This window comes from Trematomus bernacchii, unplaced genomic scaffold (assembly GCF_902827165.1).
Source record: "Trematomus bernacchii unplaced genomic scaffold, fTreBer1.1, whole genome shotgun sequence".
In the NCBI taxonomy this organism is placed as follows: Eukaryota; Metazoa; Chordata; class Actinopteri; order Perciformes; family Nototheniidae; genus Trematomus; species Trematomus bernacchii.
In genome coordinates, this window is record NW_022987714.1 from 5,075,052 (window position 1) to 5,101,666 (window position 26,615).

The following is a 26,615-nucleotide window of genomic DNA, read 5'->3' on the forward strand; positions in this document are numbered from 1 at the left end:
TTGGTTAATAATGTAATGGATGTATTCGATGCAGATTAAGTGTACTGTACACTTAGTGCATTAGGACTTACGTGTGTTCCTTTATTTTGTTAAATGTCTGTCTGTCTTTGATTCTCATATATACTATAATAACTAAATGTAACATTTCGGTAAGAGAGTTTCCTCATCTTCTGCTTTGTTTTTCGGTCTGTATACACTTTCTAGCCTCCTGCCTTGCCATAATGTTTTTCTCCTACTTTTGCTTACACTGTTTTCTTTTCTCTTTCTATGCTCTCTGTCACCCTCTCTTCCACCACCTACACTGCAGTCTCTTCTCTTCTTTTCTTCTCTCTCCTTCTTTCTCTCTCCCTGCCCTCCCCCCTCTCTCTCTTTCTCTCTCTCTCTCTCTCTCCCTCTCCCTCTCACTCTGACTTTGCTGTCTGCCTCAGCTGTTCTCAGTTGCACTGTGTGCCTTGTGCTGTGGGGACAGGGCAGAGCTGCGCTGAGTGGAGCTGAACTAGTGCTAAGTAGAGAGAGAGGGAGATAGAAAATCAGAGTGGAAGGGGGAGAGAGAAAGTCAGTGCAGATTGTGCTTACCAAGCAGACTGGATTAACAGCTGAAACAAACTGGACCTGTTTTTCTCTCTTTAGCTAAAGGTAGAGACTCTGCGACAGCGTGGATGGCTGTTTAGACAGAGCCGCATGCTGGTTAGGTACCAGGACAGAAAGCGATGGCATTCGTACCCGGACCCTCTCACTCGTCTTCCTTATATCTTATACAGTGATGATCTCTTCTTTGTGCTTACTTTGGTTGAGTTTACCTTGGACTTGCAGTGACATTGACCCGTAACCCCCAACTCTGCTTTGCAGGTTTTGCCTCCCCTGGAGTTGGACTCTAATTTGTGGCTTTTGACCCCTGGAACAGGAAAGGGTTTTTCATTTGGCAGGGGACGAAACCTGCTGCGCACCAGTCTGGACAGACCCACCAGCAGTTTTTCATAAACGCTGGACAACAGGGATATTTCTTCTACTACTCAGATATAAGCCTGATCGCACTGGAGGTGTGAACTTAAAGGACCTTACTTGCGTCTATTGCCCCAGGACCATGGGCTCTCTCTGGGGCAGCATTGTGCTGCTGTGTGGGGTGTTTTTGCTCAGGGCGGATGGCAGCGCAGCCCAACAGACCAAGACCAACGTCCCCCGTCTAAAACTCTCCTATAAAGGTGAGTTCCTTGCATTTGTGTTTTCTGTCATAGAAGGAAAATATCCTAATGATTATGTCTGAATTGGAGCCTTTGTCATAATGGTCTGCCCTTTGATTAAGTAGATTTATATTCCCAAACCAAATGTGGTGTGCCGTCGATGAAGTGACTAAAAAAGAAGAAGTCTAAAGAAGTTGTTGTAACTGTGAGATCCTTGATTTCCCTGGGACACAGAGAGATATTCTTCACTGACTATCTGTAAAAATACCAGCAATGTAAACTGCCTTGACATAATTCTTTACAAGGCTTATCAAGTATTATGGCTTATGGTCGTGTAACAGAAACTAATGAACATCTGTTTTGTTTTTTGTGTTAGTCATGGAATTACAGTCTGGATTTGAACATGAAAGCTGTTTAAGATTGTCTAAATCTGCATGTTGCAAATGCAAGTTCCTATTTGTTGTTAAATCAGAAATGCTGATTACTCTTCCAAGTATAGTATTTACAGTATGTTCCATTACATTCAGTTTAAAAAACAAAACTGTGTTGTTTTATTGCAAGCCTTATTGTAGTCTTGTAAAAATCATAATTGGTTCAGTAAAAGCTGGGAATAATAAAAAGGAATGAATGCAGAATAATTCACTACATTATTGTGCCAAGAAGAGATATTAGAAGAGAGTACCTAGGAAACTGATTTTATTTTTACTTCATTGCCTCATGTATCTCTTTATCAAAACTAAACTGTTTATTACAAAAGTATTTCCGTGATACGCACTCTCTCTTCCTGTGACTCTTTTTTATTTTTGATCAACTGCTCTTGTCAGTTTTACAATGAAAGTGGTGCCAGACTTGGACTCCCTGGCAGTTTAGCGTCATTTATCCCTCTCTGCCTTTCTTTTTTTCCTGGATGTCATTTTTCCGCTCTGTTCCTTCCTGCATGGTAATTATACTCAGGATGAATGGTGCAGGTCTGTTTCAGCAGATGGCTTTGCCAAAGAGAAATATTTCTCGCTCAGCACTGGGAGATCCATAATTATACACACGAGCATGCGCAAGCACACAGAAACACACATAAATACATGGCCATCTGTAGTTAGCTAATGATACCTGTGAGTGTATCAGTCATTTAAAACAACATGCTGTCAGTTTGGTGAAACACGCCCATGCAGTGATATCTTTGTTAGGAGCCAGGCCTTCAGGTAGCAGCCTGGCCAGCTTGGTTATTTGGCTGCCATCTCCAAAATTCAATATTTCCATTAATCTCATTCCCTTTTTGCCTGGTAGGGACAATATTTGGCACCATATGTCTGAATGAGGAGTTATAGCCAGAGGATAGCGGGCAGGTCGAATTTTCATGCCTGGAACGTGGTTGAAATATTATTCAAATTAGACTGTAGAATTGTATCAAACACTACCCATTGTAGGTCCCATTAGGCTGGTGACATGGGATTATTGCATTATGAATCATTTATATCACTGTATACATTATTTATTACCCCTGTGATAGATGAAGCCTATTCAGATTTACACATAGAGTGGAAGAAATCATATTCACTGAGGTAAATTGCAGAGCAGTAACGAGACAGCCCAGTGAGGAACATCAGTGACACATGGGACTGTGAGGTGAAGGAACTCTGACCCCTACAGGTCACGGGGAATACTGAAAAAAATCTAAGTGTGTCCAAATGAATGTGTGAAGACATCCACACACTTGCACATGTTTTTGACTCAACTGAGGACTTAACTCATATGAACACAGCAGGGAAGTGTTTACCTCAGAAGCGTGAACCTGAGCGTCAGCCGGCTCCCCCTAAATATGAGCCCCTCTAAAACAGTTAGGCTCCCAGAAGCATTCATACTAACTTCCTTGTCCATCCACTACACACAAGCACACACAAACACACACGCACACACACATCACAAACACCCCAGGAGATCTTTGAAAGGCAGTTGAGTAGGGGGATAGATCAGAAAGGTACCCCATGGCTACCTAAACACAAGCTTAGGTCCAACTGTGTCAACAACTAAGTGACTGGGTGATGATGAGATATTGGGAGGCTTTGGATTTACAGTGACCCACAGAAGCATACATTGAGTTATTTCACTGTCATAGTTTGACATTGTTATTGAATTCTTTCCCGCCCCCAGGGTAATCAGTGGATCCCTTTGGGAGAAAACAACCTTTGGGAGTTTATGGGCCACAAAAAAGTGGAGCACATGTTTAATGCCGTCCAGGGAAGGGAAGAGGTGGCACTTTAGTTTTATAGGATGTGTGTGTACTGCCAAAAGTACTCAGTGTCTTTCCTTCTCTTTGACCTGTCCACCCCTTTCTTGAGTAGCGCCAACAGCACACACACACACACACACACACACACACACACACACACACACACACACACACACACACACACACACACACACACACACACACACACACACACACACACACACACACACACACACACACACACAGACACACACACACACACACACACACACACACACATAGGGGTAAATGCATTAAGAACATCAACACACCACAATACTTTTGAACACCTAGTAGTAAAGAACGTGCTAAATCCAGCTGTTTTTGTGTTATATTCGTGTTATTCTTCTTTCATTCTGGTGCAAATTGACATTTAATCAGAGTTGGAGAATGGAGAAGTTCTCTTAAAGACCCTTAATCCGTAAGCACGTTAAGAATCCTCAGAGCGGAGTTGGGTTTCTCGGGGTGTGTAGTATAAACTCTGAATGGCCCTGAATGGCCATGGGAAGGTCCCATACACTCAGAGTGCTGGATGTCTGGGGGATTTCTTGTTTCTTCGTTCTCAATAGTCTGTTCCCCTCCAACTTGAGGCATGTTTGTTTGGCAGTGTTCAGTTTTTGTTTGATTTGTTTCACCAGGGGCTCTAAGAGGAATTTGTGTAATCATTTGACTTAGTCATCAGCTGTACCAGCTGCAAAGTGAGATACTCTCAAGAATGAATTAACTTTGTTGTAAAATGTCTGCTTACATCATCTCCTGTGCCCAGGGCTATTGGCAGACAAACAGGATAAAGGTCAAGTAGGGCTGAGCAATATGGTTTAAATCAATTTGCCGTTGTCAAAAATAATATTTTCGAATGTTAATATATATAACATGATGGGAATGAAGTCAAAAATCTGGTTTAGTTGATGACACTAACATGCAGTGATTATTTCACATACAATACACTGTTTAACCAAAATGTCAGCAACTACTCTTTTTTTTAATTTGAACTAGAATTAGCGTGGGATACCTTATTTTGACTACAGGACTTATACTCATTGAACACCTTAAACCTCAAATGGGCAATGTTAAAGATCGGCCAGCAATATGTGGAGATGAAGTTCAGGAGGTGTTTGCCTGCATTTCTGCTTGACACTGAACAAATGACTTGACTGATGAAGCTTAGTGGTGTTTCCCCCCAGGCGTGGATGAATCAGTCACTGTATACACTTTAAGTGATGCAGTGATACACTGTGTTTTGTCAATGTGCAATCATACACTCAGCCATGTGAAGGATGAACGTCAGTGAGGCTGCTGAACCAGGGCCAAACTTCTGCGTTCTCATATGCAGTGCGGCCAAACGTGGGTTATTGTTAGGATGTGTTTCTGTTTTTTCTTAGGAAGCACTTAGATAACATCTCTGTGCCCTCCAGTCGAGAAAGAGAAAGAGAGAGAGAAAGACGGAGTGGATGTAGGGTAAAAGAGTTTATTTTTATCAGTCTCACATGGGACTGTTGATTCTTTGCATCCATTCCATCTGCCTCACTCTTTCTCTCACTTTCCATTTTTCCCTCTCACTCTTCAGCTTTCTCTGTCTTTCACTCACACATTTGTCGTAACAGAATATAGTAGTGGTGAGAGAGATAGAGGGAGGGGAAAATAGAACAAGTGGAGGGACGAAATGGACGTGAAACGGAAAGTATAGTCATCAAACAGCTGGTAAAAAGAGACATTTGCAGGACGTGACAGGCCTACCTCAATGGTTACAGGGTTAAAGAGAAATGTGTAAAATACGGCAAGGAAGCAGCTGACACCTGTTACAGGCCACACATGTGTCTATCCACCTGTCTCTATGGCTCTTTCTTTGTCTCTTCATGCCTGTTTGTCTGTTAATAACGCAAAGCATGCTCTACAGTATGTCGCACAACATTTTGTATTACAGTACAAACTATTATTTACAAAGCTTGCAGTGTATGAAATCTGCTTTGAAGAAATTGGTCGGTTTAAAAATGCAGGATGAAATGGAGTAAAACTTTTGCTATATAGATGCACAGGTTGACAACCTATTGTATATTTTTCCGGAGGGCACACCAGTTCAGACATGTATAGGCTACTGCTCTGGTGTGGCTTGGGAACATCCTGTTTCTTTCCAATAACACACATCATAGCATGTTCCATAAATACACACAAAGATAAACACACAATAGACATAGAGTATCTGCCTCTGGATGAATAGCTTTTAATAACTTAGCAGTAGTCTCTGTTGAATGGTCTGGTCTGTTGCCATGGACACTATTTCCATAGACAATTTTCCCAAACCAGAGTGTGTGTACGTTTGTGTGTGTGTGTGGTGGGTGGATGTGGTTTGAAGAGAAGTGAAGTGCTATCATCACGTCTGTGCAGTTTCCCTATGGCTCGTTGACACCTTGATGTTTATAAAACAAGTATTATTCTGTGGGCAATTATTAATATCCTTTACAGAAATAGATTATATAATCTACAAATTACACAGACGGGCAGGTCATAAATATTTCCTAGTTCTATACAGCTTGTATGATAAGATAAGATAAGACTTTATTTATCCCGAAGGAAATTGTTGTGCCAGAGTAACACAAATACAATAAACACAGCAGCACAACATCAAAACTGTACACAGTGCAGTAAAAAGAGTAATTCAACATGTGGAGTTTTTTTAAATTCTCCCACACAAACGCAGCACCGGTGCAGGGGATAGAGGGTCACAGATAGCAGGCTGGTGCTATTGTGCCATCAGTGAAGGCCTTACATTGGATCCAGTAATGATTGATCACCAAGGTAACAGCAGGAAAATAAATCTGGGACACAGCTTTATAGTAGGCCAAGCAATACTTTTACTGCAACTTCTTTATGACTTTGAGCTTCTTTCCATTCTTAATACTATATTATGTGCAACCCAATAGTCCCAATTTCATTAAATATTACATAAACATTCCCCCAATAAAATACAAATAATCTACTTTAACTCTGTCATTTGCAGCCATTTAAATAAACATACCAGATATGAGTTGGTGTAAATGTCTGGATGCGTTTATTGAATCATAATTTAAATCGTGCAATGCATACTGGAATAAAACTGTGTGACTTGCATTGCTACTGTATGTCTTGAACAGCGTTTGGGTTTGGAACAAATCATTGTAAGTATCTAAGTATCATGCATTTAGATCTTATTTTAAATCTTTGTGGAATGATTAAGTCATGTTAAGATGACCACTTCCCTGGGTCACAGCACCATGCGCTTACGAGACTAAATCTGTCTCCATTAGCGATGAGGCACAGGAAACCAACTAAATAACCAAAACAATGACAATGAAGACCCAATGTCAACCCATTGTATATCACCATCCTGTGTGTACAGTATTGTGCATTTTTTGGGCACAAGGCACTTACATGTGTGTTCATGCATTTCTGTCTGTAACAAAAGGATTGTATTTGGAGCAGTGCTGGAGCCAAAGTGTTTCAATAAGACAAGGAAGTTTGTTACCCACAGCTGGTTTCCTTAACATTTAACATATTTCCCTTTTCAAACTCAACGTATCACCCTTTTTTTACACTTCCTGTTATTTGCTATTATTTCCAGAATACAGGCTCTATAAAAAGTATTTGCATAACTCTAAAGCCTATTAATTTAAAGAAAAAATAGATGTTGTTCTTAAATTAGGAACAAAGGAACATAAAGAACAAACACTTTATTTTCACGTCTGTTAAAAATGTCAGATGGTGCTGGTGATGTACTTTATTATAATGTATTTGAATTAAACACACCATGGTAATTGAATTCACACAGCAGGTTGAAACTCAAATCAGCTGTCTGTTTCATTACTTTATATGCATGTAATACATGGTAATAAGATGGTGATCTGCATGACGGATATAATGATCAATTTGACCTGGACAGACGTGATCTCTATAAACAGTTTACATAATGAGCATTTGTTTAAGATATTTACCCATGATGCTTTATGAGGATCATTTTATAATGGGCAAATGATTAATAGTAATATCTGCTCCCTTGTTTACTTATTGTATTCTACAATACACTGAGTGGCCCACAGCTGGATATCAAATTTGTTAAACACACATTTAGATTTTCAAACTTTCTCAGATTAAAGCGGCCAAGTTATGTTGTCCCATGTTTTGAATTCATATTAAAATGAGAATTTAGGAATGAATAAAAGCAGTGTGAAGCCCCCTCTTCCTTTCTCTTACACCAGCTCTTTTGCCAGCTTGAGTCTTCTCACTCTCTCGGGTTCTGACACACTTCAGAGAGTGGGCATTCTTCTTGCTAAAACATTAATGAACGTTTTTGTTATTTACTTCCCAGAGAAAGAGAAAGAGAGCACCAAATGAACCAGTTCTCCTCTGTTCCATAACTCTCTACCCTTTTGTGTGGAGGATCAATGGGAGGTCAGAATTTTGTGGGTGAGAACAAAGTGTGAGAAGGAAGTAGAGCATTGAATGTGTTTGTGTGTATGCCAAAGATACAAAAAAGGTGTTTGAAATGACATAGTCTAATGCCACTTTAAAGGTCGTTATGGAGATTCTAAATGTCTGTTTTTGTCAAGTTTTGCCTTCCACTGTGAAAACAAATTGCTCTTTGGCAGGCGATAAGCATCACACTGCAAAGCGTAAGCATTATCCATAGCAACATATTTCCACAGCGGACGCAGTTTGAATTGATCCTGCAGTTTGTACTATGGAATATAAGCAGAGTCATGGTATTCATATTCCTCCCATCATTCTGTGTGGTACCAAGTTCTGCTTGGCTGCTTTGGTCAATGTCACTTATGCATGCAGATAGTTTGATGATTGGCTTCCAGGGTTGGCATTTCCTTTCTTGGCCGTGTTGTACTTTTTCTATTCCTGAGACCATTTTGTTAATGGAATGGAAGCTACAACTTTTATCAAAAGGATAAAAACACATAATAAACTCTAAAGGAGGCTCTGAAGAGGACCAGTCTATCGGGGATATAGCCAAACCAACCCACTGTAAAAAAATGCACTTATTCAGTGTACCCTCATGGAATAAAGCAGTGAACTGTCAGCGTATGTGGAACATTACAACAGAGCAGGCAGACTGGTGAATGGAGAGGTGAACCTGTGGTCACAGAGTGGTTGGAAATGTTGAAAGCTTTCTAAAACCAGGGCTGTGTCTTTCAGACTTTTTGGAAAAGTTATATAAATATTGAAATAAACACTGACCTGATGGATTTCTTCAGGTTTTATGCTGCCCACTGTTAATGTGATTTTCACAAAGTGATTATCATATTATGCTGATCATCACTTTTCTTTCCATATTCTCTGCAGACATGCTGGAGTCTAACAACCTTGTGACGTTTGAAGGCCTTGCCAACAGCTCGTCTTACCACACCTTCCTGTTGGACGAGGAGAAAGGAAGGCTTGTGGTGGGAGCCAAAGACCACATCTTCTCCTTTAACCTCCTGAACATCAGCAGAGACTACACACAGGTAAAGCCATTGTTTGGTTTTCAGTGAGTCTGTCTGGTGGCTTCATCCTTTCACACATGTATTATGTCTTTACGTTTATTTGCATTTCTGACGTAATTACTGCTTTGAGTGTGCATCCAAAGTGCCAGCCTGGAGCTCAGGTGTCTCGGGACTTTGTTTTCTGTTTCTACTGAAAAAAGAACCTCATTAATATTTCAGACAAGGGCTGTCGCACACGATCACACGCTGTGCCAGGCATGTTAGCTGCTCTCTGCACACCTGGATAAATAATGGAATAAACTGAAACAAAGTGGATAACAAATCGCATTGTGACCCCTTAGACCCTCACATGTACACATGCGTGCACACAAGCAGAAGCTGTATCACTCTTTTAAATTGATTCAAGGAGGGGGATGATTCTTTTCTAACATGCAGAGGAACTGTGTTTGTGTTGCAGATCCCTTGGCCAGCTTCTTCCACCAGAAGAGATGAATGCAAGTGGGCAGGAAAAGATCTCTCGGTAAGAGCTAAAATCATCCATCTTGCAAGTGGGTGCCAGCCTTTTGCCCCTCCACTCCCACAGATGTTTTGAAAATGTCTTTGTTCTCTTGTGCTAGGAAAGAAGTGCAACTCTGCAGGTCTCAAAACAATCCTCACTTGTAGTTGCACAGGGATTACATAGGGATATGTTCTCCATTATATATGGCATTTTAATCAGAAACAATACGAGATAATGTCTTTATCTTTCAGCTTGTTTATTCCAGTTTGTTGACATATCCAATCTGTCACATGGACAACACACCGCCTCCTGTAGCTTGCTATAGGTCTTATCTCAGAGCCAAGATTGAGACCATCATTTGACCTTAATCACTTATCAAGCCTCTGGGCACTCTATTTAATAGAGTGAGTCAGGCCTGGGAAACTGCTGTGATTTCTGCCAAACCTATAGGGTATAACATTAATGCAGGAATATTATATTCATAAGCATTATTGTTCACATGTTATTGCCTAAATCTAAAATGTGCTTATAAAATTCTACGATCATACAATCCATTCCTTTTAGATATTTTCAGACTAACCTCTGGGAGCACATCAAAACTGGACCGAGGTTTGCTTGTCTTGCTTTAAAATAGATGCTTTCCCAATTTATTTTCTTCGATAATGTACATTTGAATTAGACAAACTTGAGTCCCCTTATCAAAGTACATTATTATTGATGGCATGCCTACAAAGTTTTGTCCTGAAACTATTGCTGGGGCCTACAGTAAGTTGAGGATAAGGATATCTGTTGAGGATAAGAACATTTTAATAAATATGATGAGCTTCTAGTTTTGAGGATCTGAGAACTGAAAGTTGTTTTGGCATTAAGATCAAGGATCCTTTTAGACTCCTTACCTCACTCAACCCTACATGACAAGCCAAGCATCACATCTTCCTGTAAGTCGCAGATTCCATCTTGTGTGGTGTGTTGGATCTCTGTGTAAACACACTGAGAGGTTGTGTCTGCTTCCTTCAAGCTGTGTTAGGAATTGTATCTTCAAAAGAGCCTAAGGCAATAGGCTGAATTTAAAATCATAGCAATGCGGTTTGTGCCTCAGTTTTCTGCCTGGGCATTGGTCAAGCTCTCCTGCCCTTCTCCATGGCGGAGTTAAAGCACTGCAAAGTCCTTTGTGTGTTTTCTGTCAACATTATTGCATGGGTGAATAAGGCGCCCTGAGGGGTGGTCTTTCTGTTACGGAGTCGAAGTGGAGTGAGAATTAAAGGGAGGTGGAGAGAGATGGAGAGTGAGTGTGCTGTTGTCCCCTGGTGTACTGTAAGCAAACACTTCAGAAGATGAGGCAGAGAGAAAAGAAAAAGATATATGGGTGTGAAAGATGTGACCAGACACCCACAAATCAAATGAAAAGCTTCGGCTATTGCTTAGCCTGACAAAAATGCATAAAACTCAATGGCAACATGTAAATCCACAGCAAATTACAATAACAAATTATTAGAAGGACGAGGAAAATGTTAAATATTCATATATTGTGCTTTCAGAGGTATGACAGATATCATACACAGTAATTCCTTGTAAGAATGATGTTCCTCACTCAGATAAATCCACCAACGCAAGCCTCAATAATCCAAGCAGACAGCTGTTTAAATGACAACAAAAGCTTATGTAAACAGAGGCTGCTATCTGCTGATGACCCAGTAAAGCCAGATGAACTTAGTCATGCATAATTTGTGGCCCTATCCTCTTCTTTTTTTCTATTGAAAATGTGATGACACAACTCATAATTTTTTTTATTTGAGGTCAGGTCTGCTAAGGCACGTGCTGCCTGAGCACGAGGGAAAGTGCCACATGGCAATGGAACAATGCATACAACACACACAAACACAGCTGGAGAAAATACTTGTGATAAATATTCCTAAATTCTTAAAATAATGATAGAACATGTGAGACCAGTAACAAATCAAGAACATCTACGGCAAGGAAACGTTGGCCTGCATTACTGTGATTCGTATACAGTAGGATTATTATGCTTGACTAGTGTTTCAGCCTCTTTTGTTATTCCACAGTCTAAATCCCTTCTGTATGAATTTCACATCAAATTACACATCTAATGTGCATAACATTTCAGAAGCAAGCAGTGAAGGATGTCACTGAGGTCAGAGAGAAAGACAATACATTACATTACATGTCATTTGTTAGATGTTTTTATCCAAAGCGACTTACATACATTAAGTACTGTGGACAATCTCCACAGCAATTTGGGGTGAAGTGTCTTGCCCAGGGTGTGTGTGTGTGTGTGTGTGTGTCAAATAAAAAAACACAGAGTCATGGATAATAAAGCTTAGTCTTAGTCATAATATTATTTTTGAGAATTATTACTCAGCACAAAGCTAGAGTTCATATAGGTCATTCTCTAGAGGAGAATTAAAGTAGATTACAGTAGGCTTTGCTCTCCGTTATCATTACAGATTTCTCTATTTAAGCACAGGATTGTCTGTGACATGTGCTCTTTGTGAGATCTGACCTGTTTACTTATCCAGCTGTTTCATCGCTTTTTTGCTGACGCACACAACGACAAGCTTTTGCACAACTGTGGCACGAAAGACTGTATCAATTGTGACATTAAAGTTTTTTTTTTTGCCAAGGTTGATTATTCATCCTGCTTAATCTGTTCTCTGTCTCTTGTCCATCAGCGGGAGTGCTCAAATTTCATTAAGGTGCTGCAGCCTTTCAACCAGACCCATCTCTATGTGTGTGGGACGGGGGCCTTCCACCCTGTGTGTTCCTACCTGGAGGTTGGCAAGAAACTAGAGGTACAGGCACAGGTTACATTTGACTAAAAGCGATACTTGTGAAGGACCATTCGTGGTTGGGTGTGAGGGCATTTTGTGATGATTTACTAAGTACTTAAATGTGGTTGCATTTCGCTAAATGAAGTGGAAAATTACATACAGCGTTTCATAGTCTACGAGATTTCCAATACATCACTCTAATATGGAAACAATGTATGTGTGTTCATTTCAGTATGAACGAAGGAAATTGCTCTCTTCTCTTCCAAATGTCACTGAGTCAGACTTATAAATGTGCGTTTCCTATTCATTACTCGGCTATTTACAGACAATTAGAGGCAGGAAAGATCTCCTAGAAAAGCCATCTACTTTATATAGATCATGACCTAGTAATGTAATTTATCTGATGGCTTTCCTAGTGTCGAGGTCACCCAGTCATAGAGAGCGATGAGATTTAAAGCTTTCCTACTCAATCCCTTTTCTGTAAGGGTAAGAATTTCCTTAGATTTATAATGTGTCCATGTTTTCAACACTATGGCTATAATAGTGAAATACTTAGCAACCATGTAGACTAAAATGTAAATACCTTTCTGTGGGTCACAACATTTGTTCATTTTAATACAATACTACTGTGTTCTATCAAACAGCATGTCCAATGTGTTCCGTTGAGTAATTTCCAACTCTTTATTTACCCGTGTAATTTGCATCTTTGACGGGTGAAGAAAATGTGGACCACTGCATTACAACCCCTGTAACTGTATGTCTCTTTATGTCCAGGACAACGTGTTCAGACTGGATCCTCTGGTAGAAAATGGCCGTGGGAAAAGTCCCTATGATCCCAAGTTGCTCACTGCCTCCATGCTAATTGGTAAGTTCAAACCGGAAACACTATGCCTTTCTTCTGTGTGTCAGAGCAAGGTCATATAAAAACGTGGGAGTACTGAAAACACCCTGTGCCTTGCTCTTTCATTTCAAAAGATATATAGGGAGGTAAGTAAACGTGAATAACAGAACAGGGCATTCCTGTTATTCATTACAAGTGCATCTGCTCTGTAGTTTGTATTTACTCACTGGAAACCCCTCATTGGCAGGACTGTAAAGTCTATTTTAAATCTGAATATGCCTCCTTTAAGTGCTGGGCGTGCATGGCAGATGACACTTAATAGAATTTTCTTTGCACTGAATCCTCATTTTTGACAAATAAAGCAAGAGCATGTGAGCATATGGGCATGTCTTTCCTCTTTACCCCCAATTATTGCCAGTCACATTATATTATATCACACCATTTAACCTAGCAGATGGCTATTTTCCAGCCCATCACCCCAATCTCCTTTCACCCTTTCTCTCTCCCCTCTCACCAGCATTATTATGTACTCCCCCTGTCTCACACCTCTCTCCTGTCCCTCCTCATGTGTCCCTCCATCCGTTCACCCTTCCCCTGTCTCCCTTCTCAGCCCTGCCTGCTGTGTTAAAGTCAATTTCACACTCCTGATGTTCATCCCGTACATCACTCTCTGTGTTCTCCCAGGACTCCATGTCTATGTGAACTGCTAATCCCCTGAACAATTGCTCCGATTTGTACACCTGCATCAGAGGGGAGAAATCACAACTGAGTGTTTTCCCATCCGGTGTTACTAAACTAACCCAATTCATTCCTCTTACTCACAGATGGAGAGCTGTATGCTGGGACATCAGCTGACTTCATGGGGCGGGACTTTGCCATCTTTCGCACTCTTGGAAAGCATCACCCAATCAGGACCGAGCAACATGATTCCCGGTGGTTAAATGGTGAGAGAGACGAAGAAAGTCACTTGTAAAGTCTTTGATTGAGAGACCTGAGATTTTCAATCAAAGACTTTTACTTGATTATGCATGCAACTATTAGTTAGTTTATGTGCCTTTTGTCAAATGTATTATCCTGAAAAAATGAAGTGGGTGTCGGTGATGCGAAGTCTGATGCTGCTTAACTCAACAAAGGATTGCCTCTTTTGTTTTCTATTTATACACAGTCTTAAACTTTTTCTTAAAATAAATACAGATAAAAACCGATATGGTATTGTCCCAGAAAAAAACGACCCTAGAGAACTCTCTTGTTTTTACTCTTGTCTCCATGTTTTCTGTGACTTCAAAACAGTTATTTATTAATTGATTATACTCGTGCTTCATTCAATGAACTGTATCTTTTTTGCATTGCTAAAAATATTGCAGCCTGTTTTCTAGGACAAGAGCATTACCCAAATGTTGTTTTCTTTCCATTGGCTGCCTGTGGAGTTTAGATATTCAATATAACACTTTTTGTATTACTACCTGTTAAGACCCATGCCCCCGGTACCGCGGGCAAAACGCAACATCTTGCAAGAAACAGCGTCTGAGGGCTTCTTAATATTTAACAAACTATGAATGTGTCATACCCACTTAACGGGAAGAAACTCAGGGCAGCGAAGGCGAAACCAGACAACACACAACTTAGCTTTACGGGGCCAAAACGGCAAATACGTCTTACCTTTGCTGTTTTCTGATCAAAAGTTGTGTTCAATGGCATTAAATCGATAACAACGCTGCTGAAGGTTAATCCAATGTCTCTGTGTCACTTTGAAATGATTACTGATAAACCATTATAAAATGTTTGTCAAAAACTGAGATTTCATATATAGCTGCTATGATAGCTACTAGCAGTGGCGGACTGGCCATCGGGACGTTCGGTCGAGAGTCCCGGGCTGATTTTTAGTCCCAGTCCGCCCCTGGCTACTAGAGTGTATGAGAGCTACAACCCAGCTTCCGGTTTTGGGCATTCTGGCTACGCATCACTCTATTCACCAATGGGTAATGTTTAGATGGATTTTTAGGAACTTCCCCTCGATTCTATTCGATTTAACGTTTAAAAAGTGGTGTCAATCATCAAAATCGACCCAGAGATATGGCAATATCTCCCAGAAGTGGGTTTATTTTTCTAAATCTCTCTAAAAAGGTGAAATGTCACTTGTTTTGCATCAATCTTGATACAGGGTACTTATTATATGTTATAGTTTTGATTCCTAAAGCTTTTAGTATACTATCCCATCATTCAAGGGTGGTTTTCACTATAGGTAATGTTTTTCTTTTGGACGGACACTATAATTTAATTGTTTCTATGTTCAATCTGAATTTACTTTAAAATAAAAACATCTATATTGATTCTGACTTTTCTACATCCAACTCACAGGTTTATCATTGCTTTGAGAAAACAATTTTTTAATTTACCCCTTTTAGAAGTGAAGATAGTAAGTAAGATTTGTTCTGGGAATGTCATTTTCGAGCCTGAAACCTGAAAAACAGGCTTGGGGCTTAACAGGTTAAAAGGCTCTACACATTTAATCCCCTGAGTTCCTCTCTTAAAAATGTAAATATAACATTAATTTGCTCTCCTTATTGTCATCTTACCTCTTTAAATGTAGTACTACAATTGTAAGGACTTACTAGCACTATCCTGAAAAGGGATAAATAAATGTACTCTTTGAGATAGCTTTGGTCATATAATTGATATTTGTCTTGATTTACGTTATCTCAAATATATGTCTCTCAATGTGTGTCAGATCCCAGGTTTGTGGGTGTTCATCTGATCCCAGAGAGCGACAATCCAGAAGATGACAAAATCTACCTGCTCTTCAAAGAGAACGCAATGGATGGCGAGCACGCTGGAAAGGCCACACATGCTCGCATCGGACAGCTCTGCAAAGTACGCATAAATTCAAACACACACTTGCCATAGCAGGCTCCGGCAAAGGAAACTACAGATGCCCACAAAGGGAGATAGACAAAAACACTCACAACACAAAGCGACATTATGGGAAATAGCTTCTGTATCTGTGAAAACACTTGACGGGTGTCTGAGTGGCTTTCATAATGGCAGGTTTCAGGGCCTCTTATCTGTGATTATTTTTAGCCTGGAGAAAGTGGGCCTTGTTGTGTGTGCTACAATCGGCCCCCGAAGACAGAAACCTGAGAGATACGTTAAATGTCACTAGAACCTGAGAGGCACAGACGCTGTCAATGGCAGCAATGTTATCCTAATGCCAGGCTTTGGCACTGATTGGGGCTGCTACACCCTTTAGCTCCAGGGGATGGTTGTGTTTAATCACTGGCCTTGTATCAGCTTTCACGTTCCAAATCCTATTCTTCTTCATCAAGCAGGAATTCACTGGGCTGACTGCAGATCAGCAAGTAATGCCCTGCCTCAACCTCCCATTTAGCTGCATATCGTGCCTCAGTCATAACAGCCTGATTACCCAGTATGTCAGGAATCTGCTATGCTCAACAGAAGACAAACCATCCATTATGCAAGATTTGGTATTCATTTTGGCCTATGCACATTCTAATTTACTGTCATAAATCAACACCAAGTAGGATACTTTTTTATGAGCCAGTACTTCTGCCTCTGTGTTTGTGTGCAATGTTCTGGAAAACAAATACCATACTCTGAAGCACACATACACATATTCTCGAGGTTTACTGGAACATACAGTACTCTAGAGACCAACAACATCGAAAAATCCATTGTTAAGTAGTGGATGTTTGGTTGATGGACAGGTCTTAATCCACAACAAATGCAATAATTTACCAGAGAAACTGTCTATTGTAATATGGTTAATTCCTCATGATCTGATCTACAGTAGTTAAGCTGTTGCTTTGAAGGGAGGATGTGTTCTTACATGACTTTTTATTATGAGTTATCTGAAGGTTCCTTGGCATACACATCAAGTTTTACAAGTTTGAATCACAGTACTCTCCAACCAACAAAGGCCTATTGTCATATATCCAATCTTTGAAGTGTAATCTCTTATATGAATGACAAGATTGTGTTATAGTATGCTGTGAAAGGCAGGGGAATGGCAGCATAAATTGCATAGGATAGGAAATTAATATGTCCCATTCCCAGCCAACGAGGAAACGCTGCACCTCATTCAACCACAGGGTAATGAAGCATTTATTCACAGCTTGGCAGTAGAGTATGAAATAAAGCAATACAATCCCCCCATGATGTAAGCAATGCTTTACATAAAGCTCCATATAAAAAGAAAAAAAAGGTTTTCTCTTGTAACATGATGAAATAATGGTATATGCTAAAAATGAAACAAACAAATGGTTATTGTTGAAATGTTTTTGTACATTTTAAATGAATGAACTGTGATCTTTCCAACAGAATGACCTGGGAGGTCACAGGAGTCTGGTTAATAAGTGGACCACCTTCTTGAAGGCTCGACTTATTTGCTCTGTGCCTGGCAGTAACGGAATAGACACACACTTTGACGAACTACGTGAGTTTCATACATTATTTCCTGAGGATTAGATATTTTATAGTGAAGAATGTGTTTATAATAAACATTGTCCTCTCTTTGGCTTTCAGAGGATGTTTTTCTGATGAGCACAAAGGATCCTAAGAGCCCAATCATCTACGCAGTATTTACAACTTCCAGGTATTGTGGCTAACATAGAAATAGTTTTGGCCATGATTACTTATTGCACATTCCTTGTTTTCAACCAGGAACTGAGCTTTCCTTAACTGAGTCATCTGTTCTGCCCATTAGCAACATCTTCAAAGGTTCAGCTGTGTGTATGTACAGCATGACAGACATCAGGAGAGTGTTCCTGGGTCCCTACGCTCACAGAGATGGACCCAACTATCAGTGGGTGCCCTTCCAGGGACGTGTTCCCTACCCCCGGCCTGGCACAGTGAGTACACTACACTTTTATCTTAATAATAGTCAGTGTGTTATAAAATGAGCCTGAAAGGTAATACTCCTTTATGTCCTGCTATGTAATTCTTATGACAAATATCCCTTTTTTCTCCACAGTGCCCAAGCAAGACGTTTGGAGGGTTTGATACAACCAAGGACCTTCCTGATGAAGTTGTAACTTTTGCCAGAAGCCACCCAGCCATGTTTAACCCAGTCTACCCCATCAACAACCGACCAATCATAGTCAAGACAGATGTGGACTACCAGTTCACTCAGATAGTGGTGGACAAAGTGGAAGCAGAAGATGGCCAGTATGATGTCATGTTCATAGGCACAGGTATACACAACATTATTTATTGATCAATTAAAATGAAGGATATGCATGGACTGCAGAGTGGATATTTACTCAAGATATTTGCGCTTTCATCACGTTCTAGATATGGGGACAATACTGAAAGTGGTATCCATCCCCAGAGGCTCCTGGCATGATCTGGAGGAAGTCCTATTGGAGGAAATGACTGTCTTCAGAGTAGGTTGCTTTTTATAATCTGCAATAATACTCCAGGTTAAAGTATTTTGTCTAATACCATTTTATTGACTTTTCTTTTTTACAGGAGCCAACCGCCATCACAGCAATGGAACTTTCCGTGAAACAGGTATAGATGTTATTTCTTATTGCATGTAAAAAATAAACTAAGCAACCCGTTTAGCAGAACACACAAGGAGATCTTAATCTGATATAAGATAACAAGAACATATTTCCTCAGTAAAATACTTTAATTAAGGCTGGAGATAAGCCTCCTGGAATTAATTGAGGGGAACCTGTGGAGATATGATACATAATGATAATAAACTACAATTTTTGTCTTAAAAAAACAGTTTCTTAGAAAGTAAGAACTTTCCTCAGAGGTGACAAACTGTTCTACTTTGACTGAATAGACACACACACTGTTGTTTTAAACACTTTGAGATGAAAGAGTTTATCGCACTGAGATCTCAATTGTTAGCTTTCAGGCAACAGTTAGTTTGTCAACTTAAATGGCAGGGAGAGACTAAAAGAGACAGGTAATTGACAGGTAGAAGGGTGTGGAGCACCTGTAGTGAAATTGGTATGTCCACATTCCTGACTTGTCTTTTTGCTTTACTGACACACATAAGCTGAGGCAAGTTCTACTCAAAGCACACCACTCAGCCAGATATAAAACCTACATTTAAGACGTAAAATATCTGATATTGAAAATTGACTCTCTCTCTCTCTTCTTCCTCCACAGCAACAACTGTACATTGGCTCTGACATTGGTGTGTCCCAGATGCCTTTGCATCGGTGTGAGGTTTATGGGAAGGCTTGTGCTGAATGCTGCCTGGCGAGGGACCCTTACTGTGCATGGGACGGCACCGAGTGCTCCAGATACTTTCCCATGGCTAAGAGGTACTGAACACATCCTTCCACATTCCTGCCACGTTGCCACCCTACTATTGTGTTTTACAAGCTGCCGGACACCTTGTACACGGTCACTAATCTGCCCTGCAAGTTTTCCTTAAATTCAATATGATACTTTGAACCTGGCACAACAGGAGATACTTTATCATATCTGGCTAGGAATGCACATTGAACACACTGAAAGTAGCACAGACAGGATATGTGCTTCATATGAAGAGAGCACCATTAAGAGAAATGTGTATTTGTGTTTCGCATAAGAGTAACCTGCTTTAGATTTAAGCATTTACAACAAATGTTTGAATAATGCTTAAGAATTAGTTTTCTTTAACATAGTGCCTACATTTTACTGAGGTAAAAGCACATTATATAGAAGGCTTTTTACTTGTGTGATTGAGGACATATGCAGGCAGGCCGCGGTTCGGGCTGAAGCTGGAGCACTTATAGTGCAGGCTTTGTATATTTGCCAAAACCCCCTTAAGGTAGAGGGTTGTGTTTCTACCAGAGAGCCAGAAATATAACCTGCCTCATGTGTTTACTGTAAATGAGACCCCATGTCAGTGATGTCTTGAGGCTGTCTGGGTGAACCAGGGGTGAGCTAGGTGTAAGAGGTTCTGTGGTAGCGGACTGATCTGTATGTGTTCATGTATGTGTGTACTTGTGTGTGCTCTGTGTGCAGCCTCCCACTCATAGCTCCATTGGGCTTATTGATTTGAATGCTCGCTGCACAGTATCCTGTTCTCGCTGTTAGTTGGACTCCAGAGTCCTGCATTCAAACACAAGATAAGAGAGACAAGAGAAAACTTTTACCTCCAATTACCAACACACACACACTGGGTTAGAACAATAGGAAGCAGAGGGGGAGAAGATGCCAGTTTGCTTTGGTGTCTCCATAGCCTCTTAAATTATTGTTTACAGAAAATATCCTTAGCATTATGTTTCACTTTACTTGAAACTCCACCTCGTTTGCATCTGCATCCCAGAGAGATGACATGCTGAAATGATTGATTAGGTTTGCATTCCTTTGTGATACACACCCTATAATTAAAGTGTTTTTAGGCTATGGGCTGCCTGCGGTTAATTTATTTATTTGTGTTGGCCTCCACTATTTGCTGCACATCCAAACCACATTCAAAAACACACCAACACACACGAGTATCTTTGCACACACACATTAAAAGAAGCCGTTGTGTCTGCTGACTCATGAAGGTGTTTATATTTATGTTTCTGCAGGAGAACAAGAAGGCAAGATATCAGGAACGGAGACCCGCTCACACAGTGCTCAGATCTGCAACACCAAGGTACATTATAGAAAGAAAATGTATTTTACAAACTATGGTATTACGAATGCAATATGTCATCAAATGTATTTTTATTTCAGATATTATTACTTTTCATTATTTCCAAATGATATATGGATAAGAGCTTTCTCTAAGGATTTCTTTATTAACATAAAATGGTCCTAAAGCTGCTTCTTTCCTCAAGCGATCAAAACATTAAAGAAGAATGTGAATGTGTTTGTGTTTATGTGTCTCTGGTGGTGTGAAGATTAGAGTCCGTCCATGTGAAGCTTCTAATTAAAATGGTCAGGATTCCTCTCTGTCGCCAAGCCTCCACTCCACTGCCCTGTTTGTGGTCTTACTCCAAAATCAGGACTCATACTGGTGTCAAATAACTGTGATTACACTTTCCTTTCATTTAACTCAACAATATATATTTTTAAAACAGTGTTAACAAAAGCTTCTGACTTGTGGAGGAGAAATTCACACAAAAATGTCCTGTACCTGATGCTTCCCACTCAGTAGGCAGCAACACTTTTAAATACACATTTCAATGAGCCACAGCACTCTATAAAGAAAAGGATAAAAGATTGGCGAATTTACAACAGCATTTAGGAGATCAATCAGTGGAACACTGACTCAACAAAAATGCACCTTCTTCCCATATCTTAGCTACAGCCCATTTCCTCCAAGGACTGCCTCCGTGGAGGGAGCTGCCTATTGTGCATGATTAAGTGTGATAAGAAAAAAGATGGTATAACGCGTCAAGATAAAGTCAAATGAAAAATATAACCAGGCCCCTATCTTATAAAGTACTATCTTTCAGTACTGTTTACATTCATTCAGTCGGAGAAAAATCTGCCAGTTTTTTACAGAGAGTCACTTAACATCACAATATTTTCTGCAAAAGTGATTTGCTTCCACAAACTTGGGTGTGTAATATATTCTCTTGTTTCATCTAGATGAACTCAGTGGGCAGTCGACTCTCCTGGATAAGACTGTGTATGGTGTGGAGAACAGCAGCACTTTCCTTGAGTGCAGTCCCAAGTCCCAGAGAGCCGTGACATATTGGCAGTATCAGCGCTCTGCTGATGACCGCAAACAAGAGGTGGGAAATATGTCACAACACACTTCATCTGTTTGGTTGAAATAGAGATACAATGCAAAGCAGACAAAGAACTTAAAACTTAAAAATCAAAAATGTAAAATAACACAGTATCTTATTAATATCATTAAATATTAATAAGATACTGTGTTATTTTACATTTTTGATTAACTATAATTTAGTAAAAAAAAATATATTAATCAAAACAGCAATAAGGCATAGCTAATTATTTTTGGGGGAAATGTTGAAGCTTTTATCTTAATGATCAATGTCTTTCTCTCTGTCTATCCAATGTTCTCATACTGTAGGTTCAATCAGAAGAGCGTTTCATCCGCACAGACCAGGGCCTACTGATTCGAACACTCCACAAGAAGGATTCTGGGATCTATCTGTGCCAGGCGGTGGAGCACGGCTTCATGCAGACCCTCCTGAAGGTGACCTTAGAGGTGATTGACACCGAGCGCCTGGAGGATCTGCTCCATCGGGATGAAGAGGCAGCAGCCAGCGTACCTGCCCCGCATATTCCCCCACCTCAAGAAAGTCCCAATCAAAAGCTGTGGTACAGAGACTTCCTGTCTTTGGTCAATCACCCGACTCTGAACAGTGTCGACGAGTTCTGTGAGCAGGTATGGAAGAGGGAGAGAAAGCACAGAAAACAGAAAGCTCACCTAGTTCAGCAAGTACAAATACACCAGCAGCAGCAGCAGCAGCAGCAGAAGGTGGTGAGCCCTCGCGCCCACATGCACGCTCAGGGGCTGGCTGCCAAGTGGAAACACCTGCAAGACAGGCAGAAGGGACGCAACCGCAGGACCCATGAACTGGAGAGGGCCCCCCGCAGTGTCTGACTCACAAACCCAGACTTTTAAAACCCATACCTTAAACCACACCCTCATCCTGTAACCTGATTAACCTACCCACATTTCTCCTTCATATCGAGATACAGACATCTTCCTCAAAGACTGGGTAGAAAAGTGAAACTGGAAAAAGGTAACACTATCCTGATCTGCCGGCTGGTGGGTTCTGTGCGTGGGCAGCCATGTTTACAGTACGGCACTTCAGAGGACCGCAGGAAACCATGGGAGCATATTATCTCAGCCGGTCTCTGTGGCCTGAACACTGCAGAGGGGCAGTGTCAACCAGCACAACAACTGGATATACATAAACCCACCCTACAGACATGACTGACTCCACATTGAGATGGCAATGGCATCGTCTCATGGCATGCTAGTTAGGTGTCTTTATCAGTGTGAAACTAAGTAGATACCTAAAAAAAAACCTGATCATGTTTTTTTTTACTTCACAAATATGAAAGAAGAGGAGGTGGGATTACATTATAAACAGTCTGGAGAGTAAATGGAGTGGCAGTGGAATTACAAGCACAAAATAAGTGAAGCACAAATGGGATATTTAGTCACTTTTGGTATTATATATGGTTAAATCTGTCAACACTAGAAGATGCCCAGGCACTGCAAGAAACTAGGAGCAACTGTCCACATTTTTCAGTGAATTCAACCATGTAGCTACGATGTGTAAATACTGTATTCTGTGACATCTCCTCATTATAAAGGGAATGGCTTGCAGTTGTCTAGTTGCTTTAGATTGTTATCCCAGAAAGTACATTTATTTAAGAAAAAGTCTTTCGACAGCAGTTGAAAACAGGGAGATGTTGTACTTGTCTGTTTGTCTACGCCCTAGATAAGCTTTTCAAACAAAGTCAGGTTTTGTTATTCTGTTTTGTTTATGTTTTCATCAGATTCCTTCCAGTGTCAGCAGTCGTTACATTGACTGTCAATTCATACGGATGTCTGCATCATCTCAGTGCATAAAATGTAATGCTGAGTTCTTCCATGTTCATTTGATTTGCATAGACTTTGTCACCACTATATGTGTATTTATTGATATACCATTATGTACATTGTGAAAATATTTTCCTCATTAGCTTGATTAATCTGATTTACAGGACCAATCTCTTAAAATAACGGTATTATTTTTCACTTAATGTGGTAAGACTGGAAGTTATTTATCAATATTGGTCAATATCACATGCATTACTTATCAAATGCACTGAGCAATAACCGACTATCCCAAATGTATTTTTCTTCCACATGTATTACCACATATTCATATTCTTCACAGGCAGAGCAGTGTAAAAACTTCAATTCACTGCACGTTATATAAAAAACAAGTTTTTCTGATTATAACAATACTTTGATTATACAATGCACACAAACCTGGAATGTAGCTGTGAACATTTTGTAAATATAAAATACGATGGTCTATGTTTGACAAGTATCACACTGTGTACTAGTGCATGTGAATACTATTGTAGAGTTCCTGTTTTGCTATAGCGTTGATATAGTCTGGTGTTGTCACCGTAATTGTGTTGTTTGCTAATGCAGTACACAATATTAAATATTTCAAAGATGTACATACTATTTCTGTAAGACTCTTAACTGTATAATTGATCATTCCGGAGGTAGGTATTCATAAATAAATATATAAACAAGATCGAAACAGGATCTCACTGAGGTTTTAAAACGCCCACAGACCTGTTAACAACAATTAAAAAACAACATGGAACACTGTTAGTTGAGCATTGCAACACATCAGCACATCAGAGGACCTTGTCTCGTGAGTGTTTGCAACCCTCATATGCTTCGGAAACCGTGACGGAAAAGATGAGAAACAGCTGGAGCCGTTGAAAAACGATTTAAGGCTAACAAAACAAGTTCAACATCAGAATTGTGCAACTTTCAGGAGAGATGGACATATGATAAGATCCTCATTATAAAGACAAAAAAAATGGTGCCTCGTTGCATCTGTCTTGGACATACGGTGAAAGTGAGGAGATGAAGTGCTGCTGCTGCTACTGCTTTTAGGCAAGATGATGATGATGGTGGTGATGATGTATTCTACTGATCTAATAAATGTCTCTTCATGAAGTGTTGGTTTCATTAAATCTATTTGTATTGGTGTCCTGCAGGTATCATAGGATGTGGATAGTCAGAAAGGTTTCCTTTAGCTAGATGATCAGATTACATTTTGCACCACCTTGCTGAGTATATTACTATAATATTGTGAAAACCTTTTATAACCTAACATTTCGGACAGTGATTTACTTACTGTCTGTTTTATCCATACAAGTAAAGCATACTCACATCATGGAATACTTTAAGTAATGATTTTCCAAGCAGATATAATTAACATCACAAATAATATATGACAAAATCAAATTGGTTAAGGAAGAATATGAGTTAGTTCAAGTGCTTATTATATCATAATATGTGAAAAGCTAAGCTGTGTATTCCTACTATGATGTGCCTCAGGCAGTAGAAGAATTACTGAAAGTTATTATGTAGACGTTAATGTGATGCTATGTGAATAATACATAAGGTCCCCTACAAAAGGACCCCCTGAAGCAAAAGCTATAAAAAAAAAACAGAAAGCCAACATCTTGCAATCAAATATCAGCTCTCCAGGGCTTGTTGGAACTTTATTTCAGTAGATCTGGCAACAAAATATGAACTGTGTTTTACTACTGCCATCTGGTGGTTATACTAGGAAATCACAAACAGTATACACCCCTAAATTGAAAAGTGGATATTTCACATTTTCCATCTGCTTGTATAGCCTCTTATGTTTGCTATAGGTGCTTGGTATAGATTAAGTCATGAGGCTGCAGTTGAAAACACAACAGCCTAGTTGTATCACAATAGAGCTTCTGTTGACACATTTGGTCACCTTTGATCCAAGGTCAAAGGTCAGTGAACATATGGCTCACCTGGGCTTTGACCTTGACCTGTGTAGTCACTTCAACTGGCGCTGTGGGAGCTCATGAGCTTGAGACTACCTCAGACGCTTCAAAGGAAACAGTATTGAGAGGTTCTAGTGTTCAAAGTGGTAGATTGGAGAGCACACACACATCCTTTGTGAGCCTGCTCTTAGCCATGGTGTGACATTTCTATACATTTATTTTAGAGCCCGGCAACAGTGTGTTATATCATACTATAACAATATTTAAGGATCATTATAACCTCATATCCAATTTTGGCAGTTACATTTAGATATATAAATTGCAAATGATGGGAATGTTTGGGCAGATAGAGATACAGAAATCAATGCAAAAGTGCAGCATATAGTACCCACTTTGATCACGTCATAATCTAAGCGAAGTAAAGTCTTTTTAAGAGTTTATCCCCATCTGCCAGCAAACACAAATCTCACTGATTGCTCTTTGTAGGCATACCGTAACACAGAGCTTGACTGCCCCCCGGTGGCTGTGGGGACCTCTTTCGATTCGGTTCATCTTAAACATCCCACTCTGCATAATGGAAAATAGCAGTTCCCCCTTTGAGTCCAAGCCAAGGCCATGGATGAGTGAGTAAGACCGCCCTGACACACACACACAAAGGACCACTACACTCAATGGAAACACTGACACATGAGTGACAGAGTGGGAGAGTGGGAATGCAGAGTTTAGGGTAGAAGCTAATAACCTTCTGGCTGCTGTTTGTATTGCTCTGAAAGATCTTGTACTTTGCTAAACTGTAGTAAAACTGTTTCAGTTTTGTGTCAGAATCTTTGGTAAGCGTTGCGTTCATCACACAAGTCGAAGTCAGAGTCAAAGACAACTTTATTGTCAATCTCAAAATATGTTTGTACACACAGAAAGATCGAAATACTGTTTCCCACAGTCCCGAGGTATAAAAAAACTCACACATTAAAATGCAAGAACACTCAATAATTTATAAAAAAAAACACAAAATGACCATTTACTTCAAGTAAGCAGGATATATAAAAAAGATGATGTACATAGTGCAAATGGGAGTGCAAAATGGTCCATAGCAGCGTAAAAGTGACTGGTGCTGGATTGTTTGTGTC

At 40.0% G+C, this 26,615-nt stretch overlaps 1 protein-coding gene across 1 annotated transcript; it reads left to right on the forward strand.

Annotated features, from left to right (window-relative positions):
- Nucleotides 1-483: 483 nt before the first annotated feature.
- sema3ab (sema domain, immunoglobulin domain (Ig), short basic domain, secreted, (semaphorin) 3Ab) lies at nt 484-24,676 on the forward strand. Its single transcript, XM_034141730.1, has 17 exons — nt 484-1,202; nt 8,773-8,933; nt 9,370-9,432; nt 12,102-12,221; nt 12,975-13,065; nt 13,866-13,985; nt 15,770-15,912; nt 17,377-17,491; nt 17,581-17,650; nt 17,762-17,906; nt 18,029-18,248; nt 18,349-18,440; nt 18,526-18,567; nt 19,183-19,340; nt 20,583-20,650; nt 21,592-21,737; nt 22,043-24,676. Exons 1-17 carry the CDS (start codon nt 1,085-1,087, stop codon nt 22,577-22,579), a joined length of 2,409 nt encoding a protein of 802 aa, XP_033997621.1. The 5' UTR covers nt 484-1,084; the 3' UTR covers nt 22,580-24,676.
- The last annotated feature ends 1,939 nt before the right edge of the window (nt 24,677-26,615 follow it).